General features: G+C 40.8%; 2 protein-coding genes across 4 annotated transcripts in view; one reads left to right on the forward strand and one right to left on the reverse strand.

The window, feature by feature from the left end:
• Window positions 1-22,505, reverse strand: part of DMGDH (dimethylglycine dehydrogenase) — an 87,497-nt gene that overhangs the window by 46,344 nt on the left and 18,648 nt on the right. For 2 of the 3 annotated variants that reach the window (XR_014794821.1, XM_084881305.1), the window contains exon 1: window positions 642-772. The exons of the other annotated variant lie outside the window; for it this stretch is intronic. Coding sequence is in view for 1 of the 2 variants with exons in the window: in XM_084881305.1 (XP_084737431.1) it covers window positions 642-742 (101 nt within the window). In the remaining variant the exon portion in view is untranslated. Of the gene's footprint in view, window positions 1-641; window positions 773-22,505 lie in introns of those variants that run through there. 3 annotated transcript variants of the gene reach the window in all.
• On the forward strand, window positions 721-15,720 carry LOC311621356 (S-methylmethionine--homocysteine S-methyltransferase BHMT2). Its single transcript, XM_084881341.1, has 8 exons — window positions 721-909; window positions 5,412-5,544; window positions 6,405-6,496; window positions 7,466-7,657; window positions 9,217-9,364; window positions 9,818-10,000; window positions 10,272-10,503; window positions 14,449-15,720. The coding sequence occupies exons 1-8, from the start codon at window positions 886-888 to the stop codon at window positions 14,528-14,530; spliced, it is 1,086 nt and encodes a 361-aa protein (XP_084737467.1). The 5' UTR covers window positions 721-885; the 3' UTR covers window positions 14,531-15,720.

The raw sequence follows: 22,505 nt of genomic DNA on the forward strand, positions 1-22,505 counted from the left end.
CTAATGAGTTTGCCGAACACTGAGCTAAAGAACTGAACAGGTGAATTATTATTTTTTTCCCCCCAGAGGACCTAGAGAATAACTTTTCTCATTCTATTTCAAGGACATACTCACAATCATTTTATCCCATGAAAAACCATGATCATCATGAAGTTTAGTACCCATAATTCTTGGGTCACCTCCCTCCACTGTGTTCCAGGTTGAAGACATCCAAATGGAGTAAAAGTTTCTTCCTCATTTAACTTTTTCTCACTGTGTATATGCTTCTCTACAATATTAACACCACTGCTCAGTGGCTTAACATTTATTTGCATGAGCCTCTCCAAGGCATATTGTAAAAAGCAATGTGTAAGGGAGCCACAGAAGAACATATACATACACCTGTATTTGCAGACACACAGATCCTCTCTGGGCAGATACAAAAGGCACTATTAATAGGTGACCCGGGAAGGGGTTTGGAATTGAAGAGACTTTGCTCTGGGAACCCTTCGATTCTGTAGCACTTTGTACAGTTGTGCACGGAAAAGAAAACAAAAATCGAGGTGCCCCAAATGCCCATCATTCAGAAGCCAACGCACCCCTAAGGCCAGAGTCCGCCTTAGCCCCTCGCTCCCGCCCTGCAGTCGGGGGTTCCCACTCACCCTTCGTGGCCGCCGACGGAGAGCGGGCGGCGCGGGGAGCCAGGCAGCCCCAAGCCCCGCAGCGGGAGGCCCCGCAGCCGCTGCACGCCCGGGCGGAGCATGGCGAAGCTGACGGCGCGGACACCCGCGGCTCCGAGGCGGAGGCTGGCGGGCCGCCGGGCCGCGTGAAATCCTCCCCCGGGCGAGGGGCGGGCTCCTGGGCCAGCGCGCTCCGGCCACCCGGCGCCTGCAAAGCCGCTTCGCCATGGCACCCACCGCAGCCAAGAAGGTGAGTTTCCCAAAGTCCGCGAAGGCCCAGCCCACAGGCTGCGTGCGGGGCTCCCAGGGTGCAAACCCCGCTGGAGCCCCTGCGGGCTCTGCGGCCACCGCAGGGCACCTGGACCGCTCAAGCCTCGGTTTACCGGATCGCGAGGCGGGTGGCGGTATGCCTTGGGTGTGAGGACAAGGTAACAAACCTGGGTGCCATTTGTTGAGCCCTCCCTCACTCGGAGCAGCCCTGCACCCAGTGCTTTGAGCAAATTATCCCTTCATCTTCACAACTGTCCCCCTTACGCCTGGAGAAACTGAGGCCCGAGAGTCAAAGGACAAACGCAGAGTGGAGAGGGATTTGCGCCTTCAGACTCAGAGGCCACACTCACAACCTCTCCCCGCACTGGCCGCACCCACTGCATTCCCTCTCCTGCCTCAGAGCTTCTTGCCCTCCAGTTCCCTAAGGGCCGCAGTCTGGCTGTCCCGGTGGCCAGCTGGCCTGAAACCAGTCCTGGCTCAGACCCTCAGTGGGGTGTGGAGGGAGGGTGCTTGGGGACCCCTGTGTCTTACCCGACCTGGCAGCCCAGCCCGAGTCTCCAGGCTCTTCCTCTCAGCCCCTTTCCAGGTCTGGTCGCCAGCTCTTGGCTTTGTTCACCCATTTCTACACCTGGTGTGTGAGTGGTGGGAAGAAGGGGTGACAAAATAAAATTAGGAAGGCCATGAACTTGGATGCGGGACATGCCCAGAACCTCTCAAAGCAGCCCACCTGAGCCCTGAAATTCATAAAAGACGGTAGGGAACAATGGGGTGATATTGGCAGGGAAAAGAAATGTGTGCCACCGACTGATTTACACTAAAAAGTTAGGAACAATCAGGACAGTAGTGGGCTCCCTAAATCAATTGAGGTTCATCCACTTTACAAGTTGTTAGCCCATTAAGGAGCTAAGTATGGAAGCAGGCAAAGTGCTTTGACAATGTTAATTTACAAAAGGAGATATATCACACTGATTGCAACTATATATATATATATATATATATATATATATATATATATTTATATTTATATTTATATTTATATTTATATTTATATTTATATTTATATTTATACACACACACACACACACACACACACACCCCCTGTAAGGAAGGACACAATAATGGTAGTAGTTACATAAGATGAGGAATATGGGTTTAAGAACTTAAAATCATTTTGGACATGCTTTTCTGATTATAAAAGTAAAATATGGGCATTGAAGAAAATGGGTGTAATAAAAACTTAGCAAAGAACATTGTGCTAATTTCTCTAAACTTTCTCTAATACTGTGTTCACTTTTACAGTTCATTATTATTAAGGTTTTAAAAATATGCCATCTCTGTTCAGTTTCTTCCTGGCATCTACTCTTGCAACACCAAGCTTATGACATACTAATCCATGTTAATGGGTACCTGGGAGTTAAAATTAAAATGTTAGTGGGAAGGAGTTAGCCCACTTCTCTTCTCAGCTAACAGGTGCATCTTAAGAGTTTATTTAACTGCCACAGAGGGCACCTCCAATTGTATCTTTAATCCAAAGGAGCAGTCCCATTTAATCCTAAAATGCAGTGGCCTTTTTCAGGCACAAGGGATGATATTTTAGGCAGACTGGGTCTCTGGCTGCCTCCTGCCACAGGGAGAAGGTGGTGAACTCCCTTGGGTATGAAGAGAGGTGCCCTGAAGCCAGATCCTAAATCCTGACGTGCACATACTGATATCTGCAGAAAGGGGGCGTAACTGTCTCTCAGAGCTCATCATCAGATCCCAGGTGGGATCACTCCAAAGTGAAAGGGAGGATGGAATGAAAATACAAATGTGCTGTATATTTAGTGTTCTTTATTTTACACAGTCCTGTCATTCGCAAACTATCTTTAGATCATACATGTATAGTAATTGGGATGGTTAGTACAGCAGTGAAGGAGGGGCTAAAAGATGCTCTTAATTCAAATCTTAACAACTCATTTATTTTGCTAATGATATTTTAGAAAATTGGCAAATTTAAAATATTGGACAAATATCTAGACAACAGATGAAAATGTTTATTTGGTATTATGAAGACACTGTCAAAATATGTACTATAATTTTTTTTAAAACCCTAGCAAATTTTCTGTTAAGAGTATCTTTTTTCTTCTTCTTCTCAGGACCAAACTTGTAGCATATGTGACACATGTGACACTTTCAAAATGGTCCTGTCTGTCTGTGAACCCTGCATAGTTTTTCAAGGGCTTACTCTTTGTTAGGTGCTGTAGGAGGCAATAGGCCTAGAGACAAGGTACCTGAGCCTCAAACATCTTACAGCCACACAGAGGAGGCAGGTAAGTAAGCAAATACTGCAGGGCAGGTAGTGGATGCAGGAAAGTAGGACACAAAGGAGAGGTTATTGCCAATCAGAGTGGGCCAGGCAAGACTTTGCTCTGGCAGCAATGGGAGATAGAAAAGGGGGCTGGAGGGAATTGGAGATCATTTCAATAATCCAGGCACGGTGAGTGAGGGGCCATATATAAGACATGTTAAATAGATCCACTTGGTTTGGATATGGGCGGTGAGATACTAACTAATAATACCTAAATTGTATACCAATATTTTTCCTTCTAAAAGTGTTTGATGTGTACTATTAAATTTGATTCTTAAGATAGTTCATTGAAGTATGTTAGATTTTCAAGATGGTATTTTATACAGATGACTTATACCTCTGATTCTCTCTTCTGTACCCCTCTGTGGCATTTATCTATTACATTGTCTTGAGATAATTTGCTGACCCACTGGCCTTCTCCAGAGAAGCCAGATTTTGAGCTTCTTGAAGGCACAGACCTTGAGTTATTCCAATGCTTATCCCACTTGCCTAGAACCGCAACTGGCATGTGGGAAGATCTCACTGAAAGTTTAAAGCTTCAGTCCGTTTTTATGTTTCAAAGTGCGAAACAAAAAGAGCAAACTGTATTTTATGGAGGGAGTAGAGAGATAGGTGAGAATCCAGGTCAATGTTAATATGTCTTGCCCATTCAGCTAAAATTCATCTTTAGATATGAAATATGGAAGGCTAACCAGAATTAAGGACTCGCTCTCTGTCAAACAGCACTTATGGTTAACATAGCAGGGCTCCATTCTGCTTCTCTCCATAGTAAAATGGAGATGGTGTGGATATGGTAGCCTGGTACATCACGTTGGGTGTACCCTTCTGGAAGGCAGATATGACTGATTAGATGGGGAACTGGAAGCTTTTCTCCCCCATTTATGCATTGCTGTGTGTCCAGCTGTAGGCAGAGTTGACACAAACTGGCCTTGTATTTTCACTAAAACGGTGTATCGTCAATTAATGCAGTCTATACACAAGGGATAGGGATCACCATGGGGTGTTTGCAGTTGTCACCAGGTGTTTAGGGAAGGCCTCTTTGAAAAGATGACATGTGAACAAAGACCTGAAGGAGGTGAGAGGGGGAGCCATGCAGGAATCTGAGGGAGGCAAGATGTAGATCTTGGAAACCATAACCCTTAGATAACTGCTTTGCATACAGACTTTAATTTACGAGTGGGCTAATGAGAAAGGTGGTAAAATAGGAAAAGAATGTGTTAGGAATTTAGAAGATCTGCAGTGGGCTTTGTTACTTACTTAGCTCTGTGATCTTGGGCAACTCACATAGACTCTATGAACCTCAGTTTCCTCATCTGCAAAACGGCCTGCCTCGCTCACAGAACTGTGGGGAGCACCAAATGACAGCATGGATACAAACATGCTGGGAAATGTAGGGCATAACTATCAAATGTGGAGTGTATTATGTTCAGTGGTTTACTCACAAAAAATGAGGTTTTCTCACCTAACGAGAGGACTAGCAATCCATGGCTGCTGCAGTTACTCAGAGATGTCACTAAGACACCAGGCTGCTGTTACCCTCTGCTCCACCAGCCTTAGCATCCGGATTTCAGTGGCGGTGGCAGGATGACTGCTATATTTCCAGGGCTTATGGTGACATTCCAGTCAGGAAGGAAAAAGTGTCAGGATGGAAGGGAGTGGACATCTGTGTCAGGAAAGTAATACTTTTCCAGAAATCTTCAGCGGACTTCTACCCATGTCTCTCTGGTCAGCACTTGTCAAATGGCCACCCCAGCAGCAAGGGACCCCTAGGAATCCCAAGTTTTAAACTTGGAAGCATTGTCTCCCCAAACAAAGTACATTAGCAAAGAAGAGGAGAGAAAATGCAAATTAGTTAAGCAACTAGCAATGTCTGCCACAAACATATTGACAACCAAAATAACTATTATGAAATCATCATTTTCACTATGTTTTGACTCAGATTAAATGTTAGGAGAAACAACAGTAACAGCATTCTGCACTAAACAAGTACCTGCATTGTGCAAGAAACAACAGTGTATCCAATCTTTCTGAAATATTATTAAACACTGAGAACAACATACTATCTTTCTGAAAATTAGAAACTGCTTTTTGGGGGAAAAGAGGGGCCTTAGATGATTTTTCTTTTTCTCCTTCAGGGTATTTTGGAACGGCTGGATAGTGGGGAGGTTGTGGTTGGAGATGGCAGTTTCCTCATAACTCTGGAGAAGAGGGGCTACGTGAAGGCTGGACTCTGGACGCCGGAAGTCGTGGTAGAACATCCAGACGCAGGTCAGTGCCAGCGTCCCTGGGAGTGCTTATCTGGGGGACATTTTGAGTACATCTGACTGAGAGAAGATAAAAAAAAATAATAGTATGCATTTTCTAAGGACTGTTTCACTTGTCAAAATAGCCAACATGTGGAGACAGTGACAGTACGTGGTCTGAACAAATACGAGTAGAATAAAGTTCTCATTCTCTCCCTCTCTCTCTCTCTCTCTCTCTCTCTCTCTCTCTCTCTCTCTCTCTCTCTCTCCTCTTCCTCTTTCTTCTACCGCCACCATGCACACACATTTATATCTTATATATAGGAACTACTAAAATGCACATCCTACTATGTGTCTCATAAATATTTACCTTGTGGATATTTAAGAATTTCCTTAATATAGTAAAACTGTTATTGCTTCATATTCATCCTTCTAGTTAATTTGCATATTATATTATAACAGTGTGTTTGGTAAGGATGATTAAGGGTATCTACCAGCTTAACAGAGCATAGATAATAGACTACTTTGAGGACTGTAAGCAGACCAGTTAGATTCTTCATGACACTGGAAATTGAATAAGCCCTCTCTAGACCAAGAGACCAAGAACAATTGGCCAACTGAGCTTCAGTCTCTGCATGAGTCTTCACCATGCTGTGAGGCCCAGCAGCAGGATAATAGGAGGCTACTCTAAACAGCCCTGATTTGGTATGGTCTTTGCTAGGTCTGTCCTTGAATTTTACTGGCCTTAATCTGCAATTCTTTTTATAAGTACTAGATTTGAAATTGTGTATGATTGGAAGAGAAGTGGGTGGGCTGCCACTGCTGAAAATGATAGCTTATGTGATTTTTAATGTTTTAATTTCAATTTAAAAAACTACTCTGTAGTTCGTCAGCTTCACATGGAATTCTTGAGAGCAGGAGCAAATGTCATGCAGACTTTCACCTTTTCTGCCAGTGAAGAAAAGTTGGAAAGCAAGGTAAATAATAGTGCCTTTGGTTGGGGGACAGGGTGGGGGGAGGGGAGGGGAGTTGGGCAGGGACCCTGTATAATAAAAAAGAACCTCTCGATGGGAAGCTGTGGAATTGACCTGATGTGTTACTACAAATATAAAATATCTGTTAAGTAATTAACTAGTATGTAGGTGCATATATAGTAAATAAATGAGCTTTTTCTTTCTCTTTATCTAGGGGAAGGGGAGGCATAGGACTGGGAAACAACAGGCCATTGGAAGGACATAGCCATTTTTCTGTGCTATTTTTTTTATATATATATATAAAGAAAGAACATTTTATCAATATAGATGCTCTTTTTTACCTCCTTATTTCACATTCTTCTTTTTTGACTTATCCATCTGGAAACAGGGTGGTCCTAGGGTTCACAGCAGTGGCCTTGGAATGAGAAGAATTGAATACCCAACTTGCCACCTGTTGGCTGTGTGACTTTGTGTAAGACACTTAACTGCATGGAGTATTGGTTTTCTCTGAAAAAATGGAGATAGCTTATGCTAAACTGCCTAGGGTTGTTGAGAAAGGTGAATATGGTGAAGAATGTGGAAGTATTGTGAGATATTCTGCAAATGTAAAGTGTTAATACTTACAAATGTTAATGCCCAACCAACCAACACTTATTGAGTGCCTGTTACAGTGCCATCCCTAGGCCAGACACAAAGAGTGTGCAAAGGCATAGAGCCTTTACTGAAGTGGCTCACAGTTAAGTGTGGGAGGCCAACAAATATGCTAAAATCCAATGTGGTACAGATAAGCACAATAATGGAATTAAACCTCACTGGTAGTAGAGGAGATTGTAGCCAACTCTGCTGATCTTCTCGAATTAGTTAAAATTAGCAGCTTCTCATCTTACTTGCTCATTTCCCCCTTTGTCATAGATTGTATTACATCTCTGAAATGCCAGGCTCACCATCTTACTTCTTGCTCTCTACCCTCAGTGGGAAGATGTAAATGCTGCTGCTTGTGACCTCGCCCGAGAAGTGGCTGATAAAGGTGATGCTTTGGTGGCAGGAGGTATCTGCCAGACAGCAATATATAAACATGACAGGGATGAAGCAAGAGTTAAAAGACTTTTTCGACTACAGCTAGAAGTTTTTGCCAAGAAAAATGTGGACTTCTTGATTGCAGAGGTAAGTCTAGTGTTATAGGGAGAGTTAAACTTATTGACAAGTATAATTGAACAGTCTTCAACTTTCATATAAGTATTGGATTGCCTTATGCCCTCATTTCCTCTGATGGTCAAAGGTTTATTTAAATGAACCACAGTCAACATCCTCTCACTCGGATGTTCTGTTCTCTATGAAGCGAAAAGACCGACCCAGGAGAGGCCTAGCTTTTGCTTTTCTAGGTCAGGGTAGTTGCGGCAGCTGACTCTCAGGAGACACTATAACATGGGGTTCAGAGAAAGGGAGTGATTCAGGGAGTATCTTCCCCTGAAGGAGGGACAGGCTACAGAAAGGATTAAAGCCCTGGGGGTAGGTGGATGCTCAGGCTCCTCCAGATCCCACCAATAATCCTCAGTATCATTAGTTCCCTTGCTCTCCTCCATCCTTGCTCCCTCTTTCCACTCAAATTATAACATGCGAGCAATATTTTAAAGAAACAAACAGTAAGAACCGGTTATTGACTGAACATTCTCTTCCTGCCTCTTCCAAAAATTAAAAAGCCTCATCATAATTTATCATTACAATTGCTAGAGTCAAGTCCTCAATCCAAGCCTTCACCTCAACAAGGACAATAGCCTCCCAAATGCTATTTCCCCAATCCCTCTATTGAACTATTGAAAACCCTGTTTCCTCAGCCTTGTGAAGGCTCAGGGCCACCTATTACTATAGGCCACCTATTACTAAAGCACAGACACACCCATATCTTTTGACCCTCTGTCATTCTCACACACTGCTTCTGCAGAATCTGTTTCTAAGTCAAGAAGGAAGAAGCAGGGAGATTTCTGCTAGCTTTTCTTCACCTAAGTTCAGCTTTTTGACTGTGGCACTTAAGGGAGTTCCTGAGAGGCACCCATGCAAATGTCATATATTTATCAAACAGGGTGTCCTGTCTACCATTCACAAAGATACTCAGTAGCTATCCCTTTCCACTCTGTGCCTCAGTGTTCTCATCTGGGGAAATAATCATATTTCCAAGCCTCCTTTATGGAACATTTATGATTATCTAACTAGAAGGGAATATAAAAGCACTCTGAAGCAGTAACAAACTATTCATTATTACCCCTGTTCCATAAAAAATGAGTTCAAAATTTATTAACTTTTGCTCCTTCAAAATTATGGTTTTATAAAATACTCAATTAGTTAAAAAAAACAAAAAACCTTTGTGTTTTTTAGATGACATATGAGTGGAGATCTATATACAGAGTGTGGCAAAAGTAGGTTTATAGTTGTGAGTAGGTGAAACACAGAGTTTATTATTGTATTATTATTTATTAAGTATTACATTATTTTCTATACAAACAACTGTAAAATTATTTTTGCTCCACCCTGTATTGTTAAAGGAATTAAAATATTTACTCAGAAGGGTATTCTTAGTCAGTCTGAGAGAGACACATTCCTTAGCAAGTTTTATTACATATTATATACTTGGGTGTTTTTATAACAACGGTTTTGCAACATTTACATTTTACACTCAAAATCTGCTTCATTTTTGCACCAATCGAAAGCAGTGAAATTTCTTTTAGTATTTTGAGATTGCGGAGGAAGCTGTGTGGGCTGTGGAAGTCTTAAAGGAATCCAGTAAACCTGTGGCAGCTACCATGTGCATAGGCCCAGAGGGAGACAAGAATGGCGTGACACCTGGAGAATGTGCTGTGAAGCTGGTGAAAGCAGGTAATTTGGACTCATAGTGTGATAAGCTGTTCAGTTGTTGTTTATGAAATTTAGCAAAGTTGGCTTAACATTGTCAGGGCAGTTCAGAACTAAAAAAATGAACTGGAATTTTTTTCCTCACCTGTAAAAGTTGGGAGGTAGATAGGGATAGGGACCTCTAAGGCACCTTCTAACTGTCAGAAAATAAAAAAGTAAAAGTAAAATGTGCCTGGCCAGTGTAGCTCAGTGGTTGAGCATCGACCTATGCTTCAGGGGGTCACTGTTAGTTTCCCATCAGGGCACATGCCCAGGTTGGGTCTCAATCCCCAGCTGGGGACATGCAGGAGGCAACCGATCAATGTTTCTCTCTCATCACTGATGTTTCTATCTCTTTCTCCCTCTTCCTTCCTCTCTAAAATCAGTAAAAAAAATATTTAAAAAATATATATAAATATTTTTTATGTCTTTGCATAGGGGCTTCAATCGTTGGTGTGAACTGCCGATTTGGGCCCGGGGTTAGCTTGAAAACAATGAAGCTCATGAAGGAAGGCCTCCACGCTGCAGGGTTGAAAGCACATCTGATGGTGCAGTCTCTGGGGTTCCACACACCTGACTGTGGCAAAGGAGGGTTTGTGGATCTCCCAGAATATCCCTTTGGTAAGTTCAAGGCGCGTATTAGAGGTCCCTGAGATTTCTCATTGTGACAAAATGGAAACAGCTATCATGAACAACTATGGTTCAGTCTTACATACAGTTCAAGACTGCCTAAGCCAAAAACATTCATTGTTAACCAAAAATGAGCTATCTGAAGAATGTATAATCTAAAATTTACAGTTTTTTAATTAAAAAAAAACAATAACACTCATCAGAGCATCTATCATCTGACAATGGAGATGGTAACAGAAATGCCGTAACTATTGTATTATAGGACTGGAGCCCAGAACTGCAACCAGGTGGGACATTCAAAAATACGCCAGAGAGGCCTACAACCTGGGGGTCAGGTACATCGGTGGGTGCTGTGGATTCGAGCCCTACCACATCAGGGCAATTGCAGAGGAGCTGACCCCAGAAAGGGGCTTTTGGCCACCAGCTTCAGAAAAACATGGCAGCAGCTGGGGAAGTGGCCTCAATATGCATACCAAGCCCTGGATTAGAGCCAGGTAGGAATTTTTACATTAATAACACTATTTTCCTCAAATATTAATTTATTTATTATTGCAAATACTATGCATGCCTATGATAACAAAAATTCAGGAAGTGAATTGTATAAAATGAAACGTAAAAGTTGCTTCCCTCCTGACATCAGTCCCAGTCCATCTGTTTGGCATTTGTGTTTTGAAGTCTTGTGCCTCCACTTCTTGTTTTATCAACTTTAAGTGGAAATTACCCTTTGTGAAAGCTGAGGAATTTAAATCACATGATCTTCCCCTTTTCTGTGTTCTCCTTTTCCTAATTTGACTTATTACATTTTTATTTTTTCTGTTGGTTGTCTTTATAAGTTTGAATTTCATATTTAACCACTTACTTCTTAATCCATCAATATGAGGCAGTATCTGTTGATTCTACTCCTGGTACCCTCTACTTTTTCTCCCTCATCTACTTCTTGGCTTCTTTAAGTTATGCCATTACTTTTATATTATCAAGATTCATAACCATTGTATTCTGCTCTGTAATTATAGTTAAGTCCTCCAAGATTTGTCTGTAAGTTTATTCTAAAAATGCAAAGCTAGTAAATAACATTTACAACATTACTGTAATTGTCATATTAAACAAGCAGGACTCATAAAATACAAATCAGAACAGCTTTATTTTTGCCTTCCTCTGTCTCTTTAAATCTGTTCAGTGGATGACTTCTTTCCTCTGTCTCTCTTTGAAAATACTGACATGCCCCAGGACTTCTTTGGGTAGTTCGTCTGAGACAATAGAAAGCACCACAGATCTCTTAATTTAACCAACATAATTCAATAATTAAACATTCAGTTCCATGTGAAATCAAAAGTTGGAACATGTTTCAAACTTAAAAAAATGTCCCCCTTTTTGTAGAAGACAATTCTTCTCTTTCTCAGTCTTTTGCTTCCAACCCTCCCCTTTCCTAACTTACTAACCATGGTTTCTGACCTCAGATTCAAAGTGAGAGAAGAAACAATAGAAAGAGGGGTAAATTGGCATCACTTGACTGGCCTCGACAGGAAGACCACACTCTCTGGGCCTGGCAGGCCTTCCTGGGCACAGTCCTGGTTCTTCAGAGGCTTCTGCTGGGAACCTTTATCTGTAAATCTCATGCCAGAGGCATTGCATTTCTCTCTGCTGCTTCCTCTTCAGGTCCTGGCTTTTTCAGCAGGTCACTCCAGATATGTCCTATTGGGAAGGGGAGGGGCAAAAGGGGGGGCAGTGAGTCCCATTGTCCTTCCTGGTGATTCTCATGGGCCCGGTTTTAAATACTTCCAGGCTGGCTCACTCTGTCTCTTATTAGACTCAAGACTGGTTAGAGGCCCTTTCACCTTTTCTTTATGCAGACAAACTCTGAGAGGGTGGTCTGATCCCAATTTAACGGCACCCTCTTTGCTCATAAGCAAAGTAACTGGCCCATTGGTCTCTGTGATCCAGACTGGTCAGTGTAGTCAGGTGAGTCATCTGACTGGCTCTTAGCCACCTGCTTTGAAACTTCTGCAGAGCATCTGTCTTGTTTTAACATCCGATATCTCTCTTTTCTTGATGCCTCCAATAAAGTTTCCAACTGATTATCCTGGTCCCATGATTTTCTAAACATTTACTGCAGAACCAAGTGGTAAGCAGTAACTATGGAGAAAGAGTTATAATCTTATTTTACAAAACTTGAACCACTTGTAGGAGAGTTCTAAGCATCAAGGTCAAATTGAGTTTCTTCTCTTACATTTCATCCATAGTCCAAATCCATATCATATTTTCATTTACTTCATACTTGAGCTGTGACTCTTAGTACAACATTTGGTTTTCTATGAATTTCTAATTAACTTCTTTTTCATTGTTGAAAGAAGAATAACAGGGTTTTGCTTTCTCTAATATCTTCTTATTTCTAAATTATACTATTTGTTATAATCAATCTACTTCATCATTGATGACATTGGGGGGGGGGGGGAAGGGAGGAAATTACTGTTCTGTTTTCATCTTTGATTCTCTCTGTCTCTCTCTTCAATAGAATGTCATTCCTTTTCCATCTTCCAAAAACTAGCCATAATATCTGCTGTCTCCTCTTTTCTATTCAGTGCTAGTATATATTTAATCCATTTTATACTTCTTTATCCATTTCACTGGAATTTAGAATACTCTTCATTTTTGAACTGGAATGATTTTCCTAAAGTAAATTTATTTAGATTGTAAAAGTAGACAAGAAATCATTTATCCAAATATTGTTTTGGGGAGATATGGATATTTATTAGAGAAGATGGTTTTTATAGATATCATACTTAGGAAAAAAGTACTCAATCTGTATATATAAAAGCCTGAGCAACCGAACGACCAGTCTACCAGTCACTATGATGTGCACTGATCACCAGGGGATGGACACTCAATGCATACAATCAGGCTGTCTCCTGTCTGGATCAGGCCTATGGGGATCGGGCAAAAACCGGCTCTCCAACATCCCCTGAGGGGACCCGGACTGTGAGAGGGTGCAGGCCAGGCCAAGGGACCCCACCGGTACACGAATGCATGCTCCGGTCGTCTAGTATAAGTGTAATTAAAAAAGGAGGAAAGCATACTTTGGTGATGATTAAAATCCTTCAAATAAGTAAGAAACATTTATTTTAATTATCATTGTCCAGGAGACCTTTAAATCCATTAGCCACTGAAGAGAAAACATCATTCTCTAGAGTAAGGCCACACACTCCTTGAACACTGAACTCCCAAACATGCTGTTTACAGACATTTGTGATTATACAGAAACCTGTATGCACCCAGATTTCTGACACTGTTATTATCCCAACATATTTATTTATTCATTGTTTCATAAGTAAAGGGGGAAAATAACTGTAAAAATATATTTAACACAAAGGTCTGTGACAAGGAACCTTTGTAATCTGCTTTCTAAAAGCAGGGAATAAATAATAACAAAGTTATTTGAATTTTGTTTTTAGTTACTTTTTGAAGAATATAGTTACATTAAAACCCATCTTCATAGCCCTAGCTGACTTGGATGAGTGGATAGAGAGTTGGCCTGTGAACTGAAGGGTCCCAGGTTTGATTCCAACCAAGGGCACATGCCTGGGTTGAGGGCTCAATCCCCAGTAGGAGTACACAGGAGGCAGCCAATCAATGATTCTCTCTCATCATTGATGTTTCTATCTCTCTCCCTCTCCCTTCCTCTTTGAAATCAATAAAAATATATATTTTTAAAAAACCCATCTTCATAGAATTGTCATTGCATTAAAATATTGAGTAGAACCCTGATAGAATTTTCAGAATGAATATCCTATAGCCTAATATGTTAAGTGTCTGACTGTCTGGTTATCCGTTCAACCAACCAAAGCATAATATGCTAATAATATGCTAACGCTGCTCAACTGTTCACTATGGCGTGTGCTGACCACCAGGGGGCAGATGCTCTGACTGGTAGGTTAACTTGCTGCTGGGGTCTGGCTGATCAGGACTGAGCTAAATGGGCTGGAAACACCTTGGAGCCTTCCCGTGGTCCCTCCCTGGCTGACCAACCTCCCGCATCCCACCCCGGCCCCAATTATGCACCAGTGGGATCCTTCGGCCTGGCCTGTGCCCTCTCCTAACCCAGGACCCCTTGGGGATGTTGGAGAGCCAGTTTCAGCCCTATCCCGCAGGCCAGGCCGAGGGACCTCACTGGTGCACGAATTCATGCACCAGGCCTCTAATAGGTCTATAAAACTCAAACAAATTGTCTTTTTCTGACAGGTGGTATAATGCCTTATGATTGTTAGTGAGGATAGAAATTTGGGAAAGACCCCTGGCATGAATGGATATGAACATAGTTGTTCTGTCTTTATGTTGAAACTGAATTTCTAGCTTATCCTGATTATTCACCTAACTTATATGTGTTGGATATATATATGATACAAATATCTAAATTAATTAACTATATATTTTTTAAAACACAGGGCTAGAAGGGAGTACTGGGAAAATCTGCTGCCAGCTTCTGGCAGACCTTTCTGTCCTTCGCTGTCAAAGCCAGACTTCTAAGTAGTGAAAACCCTGGAATAATAGAACAGAAAGAAATCCCCCTCAAACCTCATCTGGACTCCTCCTCATCTTTGCCATCAGCCCACTGTGATGTTTCCAGCAAGTGAACAGCTCATTTGAGGCAGCCCCTCCAGAGAAATCCTACATGCAAGTATCCCACTCCTGATGGATGCTGCAGGGGACACAATGGTGATGAGAAGGGCTCCTTGTTCTCAGTATTTACTGTCCAGGAATTCTGCAGTACATTGTTTTGAAGGTTATCAAGAATAAAAAAAAAAAAAAAAAAAAAAACTTAGAAGCTTAAGAGCAGCTAATTGAATAGCAATTGAAATCACAATATTGAAAACCAGACAGACCTGAGTTTAAGTACCAGGTCTGCCCCTGTTTGCTGTAATGATAGTGCCCAGCACATATGGTTGTCATGTTTATTAAAGTGATAAAAGGTGCCATCAACAGAATGTGCTAATAGACATTTGTTACAATAGTCTGCTCTACTGCATGAGTTTATTCCAATCATGTATAATAGTTCTGACCTAGGAGTTTCAACTTGTAATGTATAAATAAAAAATAATTTTATTAAAAAAAAAAGAATAGCAAAACTTGTCTTTGGGATGAATTAGAGATTAAAAAAAACAACCAGAAGTCACTGAGCACGAACCTAGTGATTAATTCAGGTGACTAAGCTAGGTACTTGAGGAAGATGGAGTGGCATTCCGAACTAACACACTGAGTCTGCTTTTCTTAAATGATTTGTATAATGATTCCAAAGGCAGTACTGAAGGAAAAGAAGCAAAAACCATTTTGAGCAATGGAAGGATTGCTGAAATAACTATATAACCTTAAGATGATTTTACTTACAGGAGATAGAGTCTAAAGTTTTTTTAATGTCTTTATAATAAATAGCTAGATTACAAAATATTTAGGGACAAGAATCATGTGATATATTTCTCATATTTTTCCTTACAACATATTAGCATTGTGCTAGGCATAAAAATAGATGCTCAAATAAATACTGTTTAAAATAAGTAAAAACAAACAGTTTCAGAAGACTTTTAAAAAGTCAGTTCAAATCTATCTTGGTCTAATAATTTCTTGACTTTGTGTTATTTTCTATGTACTGATTTCTCTTTGTTTTTCAAAATAATGTGTCAACTTGTGAAAATTAATAAAAGTAAAAATAATATAACTCATAGTGTTTAAAATTTTATGACTCTTTCCTTGAAAATAATAACAAATATTTATTACTTGTAATCTAGACTCTTGCTTTTCTTTCTCAGTGTGAGATTGAATGCTCACACTTGTCCAGTAAATAAAGTTAACAGCTTGTCTAGTAGATAAAGATCATGTCAAAGGGCAAGAGTAAGAGCTAAGAGGCTACATGGAGAGAAGGAGCCATCCTTCACTCTGATCTCTTTCCTGTGTCTGCACTAGTATGAATGAGAACTTCCATCCAGTTCATACCATATAGTTTAGAAGTGGTGTAGTAGCCAAAACCGGTTTGGCTGCCGAAACCGGTTTGGCTCAGCGGTAGAGCGTCGGGTCTTTGGACTGAAGGGTCCCAGGTTCGATTCCGCTAAAGGGCATGTACATTGGTTGCGGGCACATCCCCAGTAGGGGGTGTGCAAGAGGCAGCTGGTCGATGTTTCTCTCTCATCGACGTTTCTAGCTTTCTACCTCTCTCCCTCTCTGTAAAAAAATCAATAAAATCTATATATTTTTAAAAAGTGGTGTAGTAAATAAACAGGAATTATAAATGGTGGTTGATAAGGAAATGTTTTAAAATCAAAGTCTTTTGGCTCACAAAAAATTAAAATCATTTGAGATCCATATTAGTTAAAAAGCAACTCATTTAGATTTTTAGAGCCAAACCATTCAGCTTTTCTGATTGATAACTGTGATAGATACAAAAAAAAATTAAAATATATTATTTAGAGTTTGTTAGTCATAGAAATGATATGAATTACAAGATGCAAATAAGGAAATTAATAAGGAAAAGGAATTTGTATGCAGACCAACTGGCCAGTGTGACTCAAGTGGTGGAGTGTCGACCTATGAACCAGGAGATCATGGTTCCATTCCCGATCAGGGTGGAACATTCAGGAGGCAGCCGATCAATGATTCTCTTTCATCATTGATGTTCTATTTCTCTCTCCCTCTCTCCCTTCCTCTCTGAAATAAAAATGTATTTTTTTTAAAAAAGAAGATATGCAGACAGAGTAATAAAAGAAGATGAGGTATGACATAAAGATTGGCCTGAGCAATAATGTAGTTTACACCCATTTGATGAAACAATGAATAGCCACTGGAAATTGTGTTCAAGAAGAGATTTAATGACTTTATTGTGTGTTGCTTTGCTTTGATAACTTGTCTGGCCATTATTGATAAGATAAAAGTCATCCTAGATCTGTTAAACATGCTGGTTTCATTTGGAATAAAGTGCATGTAAAGCCTGGAATAGAATGTTGATGAGATGAAAATTGATAAAACTTACAAGAGTCAAGCAGGTATCCAGTGAAGGAAAACCTTTAAGAGAAAGATTTCCTACATTGAAAGACCCCACAATTATATGGTGAGTGGATCATTCTTCAGATAATAATAAAAACATATCGGAGAAAAGTATTTCAAATCATGCAATTCTAACTCCAACTTTTAAAAATGCATACTAAAACAATACATTTTTATTTATAATTACTTTAAGCAATTTAGTATATTAAAATGAGGGTTATTTTTAAAGGCAAGATTTCTGCAACTTTGATTCAGTAGGAAGAAGTGAAGAAAAAGGTAATAGTTTATAAAAATTTAAGACTGACCAGGGAAACTAAGAACTGGCTTGAACTAGTTCTTTCCAGTTCCACAGCAAATGTTTACCGTACCATGGACTTATCAAGAGTAAATGTCCCTCTGATAAACCCTGCTGTGCCGTGCGTAGAATCAGCAATACAGACCAGCAAATAACTGGCACAGAGACCACAGAAGGGATCCAAGAGGTGTGCTGAAACTGAGGAGCGAAGTTCAGCTGGAAAAACAATTCCCACTTCACCGTGGTCACAGCTGTGATCTAATACTTTATGCAAAATCATAGGCAACGTGAAGCAATCCATTTTGGCTGTACAGTCAGCTGCCCTGAAGACTAGCACATATTTTACTTAATTTATTATGAAAAAGCTGAAAAGAGCCTCAGAAGGGTGTGATTTTGCCCATCAGAGCCATTTTAGTGAAGCTTGAGCCAAGTGGATTGGATATGCTGACTGCAGCATTGCTGGCCCTCCCGCAGTCATGTTTCATCTCATTCAAAATAGTGAAATTGGAGAAGCATCTCTCCTTCGATGATGACTACATGCCTTGCAGGTTCTGTATTCTCATGCCAATTATATTCCCTCATTCATTCATTTATTCACTCAATCGCTCACTCATCCATTCATTATTTAGATAACATTTACTTAGTGATTGGCCTGCTAGTCATTATACTTTTCCTATGAACTCCCATAGTACCCTAGGTGTATCATGAATAAATACTATGTAGTTTTGTTTTTGTTTGTTTCAATACATTTTTATTGACTTCAGAGAGGAAGGGAGAGGGAGAGAGAGAGAGAGAGAAACATCAATGATGAGAGAGAATCATTGATGGGCAGGCTGCCTTCTGAACGCCCCACACTAGGGATCAAGCTGCAACCTGAGCATGTGCCCTGACTGGGAATGGAACTGTGACCTCCTAGTTTATAGGTCAACACTCAACCACTGAGCCATGGTGGCTGGACAAATACTATGTAGTTTTAATACTCCCTTGGTCATTCCTATTTACTTACCTGCCCCTAAGTTGAGGGGGGAAAGAATATCTTATTAATTGTTGTATTCTCAGTACCTGGCAGAATATAGAACTCAACAAAGGTGTGTTTGTAGAGGATGTAGAGAAAAGGAAACACTCATACACTGTTGATGGGCAGCCACTATGGAGAGTCCTCAAATAAGAATAAAATTACCATATGATCTAACTATATACACTTCTGGATATTTATCAAAAGAATATGAAAACACCAATTCAAAAAATACCTGCACCCCTTAGTTCATTGCAACATCTCTAATAATAAAAGTGTAATATGCTAATTAGTCGGGATGTCCTTCCTGATGAAGCTGGGGCTGTGAGAGAAGCCCAAGTCCCAGGTGCCAGAGGGAAGCCAGTGCCAGCAGCCAGGGAAAGGAAGGCCTACCTTGGCACGAATTTTGTGCATCAGGCCTCTATTTATAATAGACAAGATATGGAAACAATGAAGTGTCCATCAACAATAAATGGATTTAGAAATCGTGGCATCCTATATAATAAGAGAGGAAGGTGCTAATTATCCGGTACACTGTAAGTCATAACGACTGACCGAGTAATGACCAGATCACGGATCTGCAGGAGGGTGGGGCAGCGAACTACAAGCGGTGGCGGAGAGCTACAGGAGGGGGCTGGGCAGCAAGCTATGGGGAGGGGAGGAGACAGGGGATCTACAGGAGGGCAGCAATGACCTACTGGCACACAGATTTGTGCACAGGGCTACTTGTATATATATACTTACCTATAAAAAAAAAGGAATGAAATCTTGCCAATTGTGACAATATGAGTAGACCTTGAGGGTATAATGCTATAATTCAGACAGAGAAAGACACCCATACCATATGATTTCATTCATATGTGGAATCTAAACAAATAAATAAAACATTTTAAAAATTAAACAAGATTTTAAAATGCATCATTGCCATTTAAAATATGCCATTTTAAAGTCTTAGAAAAAGTAAAGCCAACACAGCCATTTGAACTGTTCCTCTAAGAGGTTAGTGTGGGACATACTATTCCAAACCTCTTTCAGTAACAACAAAATTGGTAAAACATACTTTTCCAGCTAGGAGATTCAGAAAAATTAGTTCCCATGGGCTTCTCTCCGTGCTGAAGAAGCCTTACAAGTTGCTATAATGAACGGATGCACTAATTTTAGAAGCAATAGATACCTCCCTACACTCCCTTTGGAAAGTAGTTCTTTTTCTTACCTACTTGCTCATTCATTCATTCATTCATTCATTGACTCTATTCAACAAATATTTATTAAGACTTTTGGGGGCCAGGCACTGTGGGAGAGATCGTCACAGGAGATGCAATCTGAGAAATAAGCAAAGTCAAATCATGTGAGAATTTATGTCTTAACAAGGATTTTGGTTTTCACTCTGAGTAATAGGAGAGGACAATGCAGGGCTTTGAACAGGGAAGGGACAAGAGCAATCTGCTATTGTGTTAAGAGTAAATCACACAAATCAACAAACGACAGGTGTTGGCAAGGTTGTGGAGAAAAAGGAACCCTTGTGCACTGCTGGTGGGAATGTAGACTGGTGCAACCACTGTGGAGAACAGTATGGAGCTTCCTCAAAAAACTGAAAATGGAACTCCCATTTGACCCAGTAATCCCACTCCTAGGAATATATCCCAAGAAACTAGAAACACCAATCAGAAAGGATATATACACCCCTATGTTCATAGCAGCACAATTTATAATAGCTAGAATTTGGCATCCTGACCTATACAGGCCTCTGCTGTGGGGGTGATGGCCTGTCCTGGTGTCTGAGTGATTCCCAGGGCCCAGCAAAGGGACCGAGTTTTCAGAGCCCTGAAGACAAGGGGTAACACCTCAAAATAAGGACTCATTTTCCACTCCACCTTCATTGGCCGAGCAGCTGCCAAGAACAAAGGCCGCATCTCACGATACCTGGCAAACAAATGCAGTATTGCCTCGCGAATTGATTGCTTCTCTGAGGTACCCACAAATGTATTTGGGGAGAAGCTTCGAGAACAAGTGGAAGAGTGGCTATCCTTCTGTGAGACTGGCGTGATTCCACGAAAGAATCTGGAGGTCATGAAGGAGGCAATGGTACAGGCAGAGGAAGCGGCTGCTGAGATTACTAGGAAGCTGGAGAAACAGGAGAAGAAACGCTTGAAGAAGGAAAAGAAACGGCTGGCTGCAATCGCCCTTGCATCTCCAGAAAACAGCAGCAGTACACAAGAGGAGTGTGAGGAAGGAGATAGATGCTGAGAGAACTTGAACAAGAGCCCAGAGAGCTGGTTGTAGCACACTGGTTCCCTGGGCAAGTGTGTTCTGTCCTCGGCTGCCTGCCAGGAGTCCTCAACTGGGGGAACTAAATGAAAAACCTAAAAAGAAGAAAAAGCAAAAGCTCCAGGAGAATGGAACAGAAGACCCACCTGTTTCTTCACCCAAACCCAAGAAAAGGAAATCTTTGCCCACGGAGGAGTTGGTTAATAATGATCTTGAGACAGCTACCAATGGAAATCTTCCCAAGAGGAAGAAATCTTTAACCAAACCAGAACCCGTTAGTGAACCCGAAGAGGCAGCAAACAGGAGTGTTATCAAGAAAAAGAGGAAACTCTCTTTGAAGGAGGAACCTCTCAGCAGTGGACCTGAAGAGGCTGTTAGCAATAAGAGCTCAAAGAAAAAGAAAAAGCTAAAGCTGGCCCAGGAGGATTAGAACGGACAGTACCCTGGTGGGGTATAACCACCGTTACCCACCCCCTAAGTCCCAATAAAAGAAAAATCACATAGAGGGGAAAAAAAACAACTAGAATTTGGAAAGAGTCTAGGTGTCCATCAGCAGATGATTGGATCAAAAAAACTATGGTACATCTACACAATGGAATACTATGCTGCCATAAAAAAGAAGGAATTCTCATCATTTGCAGCAACCTGGATGGAATTGGAGAACATGCTGAGTGAAATAAGCTAGTAAAATGAAAGAGAAACACCACATGACCTCACTCATTTATGGATAATAAAGAACATTATAAACTGATGAACCAAAAGATAGATATAGAGACAGTAAAGCAACAAGCAGACTGTCAAATTACAGCAGGGAGGGTAGGGAGATCTGAGAAAGATAAGAGATCAACTGAAGGACTTGTATACATGCATATAAGTACAACCAATGGACACAAAACTCTGGGGAGGGAGGGCATGTATGGAAGTGGGGGCAATGGTATATGTACAGAGATAATAATTTAATAAAAAAAATTTTTTAAAAAAGAGTAAATCACAAAGAGGAAAGAGCAAGGGCAGGGAGGTGAAGCATTTAGTGTTTGTTTTTTTTTCTTTTGTGTGTGTGTGTGTGTGTGTGTGTGTGTGTGTGTGTGGTGTTTTTTTTAAGTCTTAGTCTTACTCAGCTGTATCCAAGGACACTGAGGGAAAGGTTATGGTCCATTTGGGGTGATCAGTTTTATCTTTAAAAAGAAGGGAGGAATGTTTACTCTTTCCTGGTTCAATAGTGACTGCTGATAGATTCTCAGTTTTATAATGATGAAAGCAGTTTCAAAGATGAATATAAATGGTAGTATCTTAATAAAAATGCTGTCAGCGACACGAGCATATTGCCATAGAGGGGTGTTAAGGACGTGGGTCTGGGGCCAGGCCACTTGGCTTTAAATCTCAGCTCTGCTGCTTACTGCTCTATGGCCTCATGCAAGAGACTTGGCTCTCCTCATGTGTAGGAATAATAGGCGTACCTACTCTTCCAATTGTTGGGAAGGTTCAACGAGCTAACACAAAGTGCAAGCACAGTACATACTCATTAATGTTAAGCATTGTTATAATTATTAAGTCACCCAAGAATAGATGCTCAGTTTTAAAACAGATGTGAGCTTTCAGAGACAAGGCTTATGTCTTACAAATCACCACAGCCTTTCAACTCTGAGCACAAGACTTGTTGAATGAATAAATTATTGTTACTAAAGCGCCGGTCATATTATTTTATAGACTAAATAATTGAGTTTAAGGACAGTTACCACAAAGATTATTTTTTGGCCTTGGAAAGTAAATTCTTCGATCCTGGGTACATAAGAGACTATTTGGGAAATAAACTCTTCCAGCCAATGCTCTTGCCAGGTCCAGCCAGCACCAGGATCCACTCTGTCGAGTTTTAGCAGGAAAACTATTTAGTG

This window comes from Pipistrellus hanaki (assembly GCF_964339955.1).
Source record: "Pipistrellus hanaki genome assembly, chromosome: 4".
Taxonomy (NCBI): Eukaryota; Metazoa; Chordata; class Mammalia; order Chiroptera; family Vespertilionidae; genus Pipistrellus; species Pipistrellus hanaki.

Excerpts from the sequence above, each read along its gene's own strand:
- LOC311621356 (XM_084881341.1), top strand. The coding sequence starts at position 886 with ATGGCACCCACCGCAGCCAAGAAG. Across the intron at positions 9,365-9,817 it reads TGTGAAGCTGGTGAAAGCAG|GGGCTTCAATCGTTGGTGTG; the intron begins GTAATTTGGACT and ends GTCTTTGCATAG. Across the intron at positions 10,001-10,271 it reads TCTCCCAGAATATCCCTTTG|GACTGGAGCCCAGAACTGCA; the intron begins GTAAGTTCAAGG and ends ATTGTATTATAG.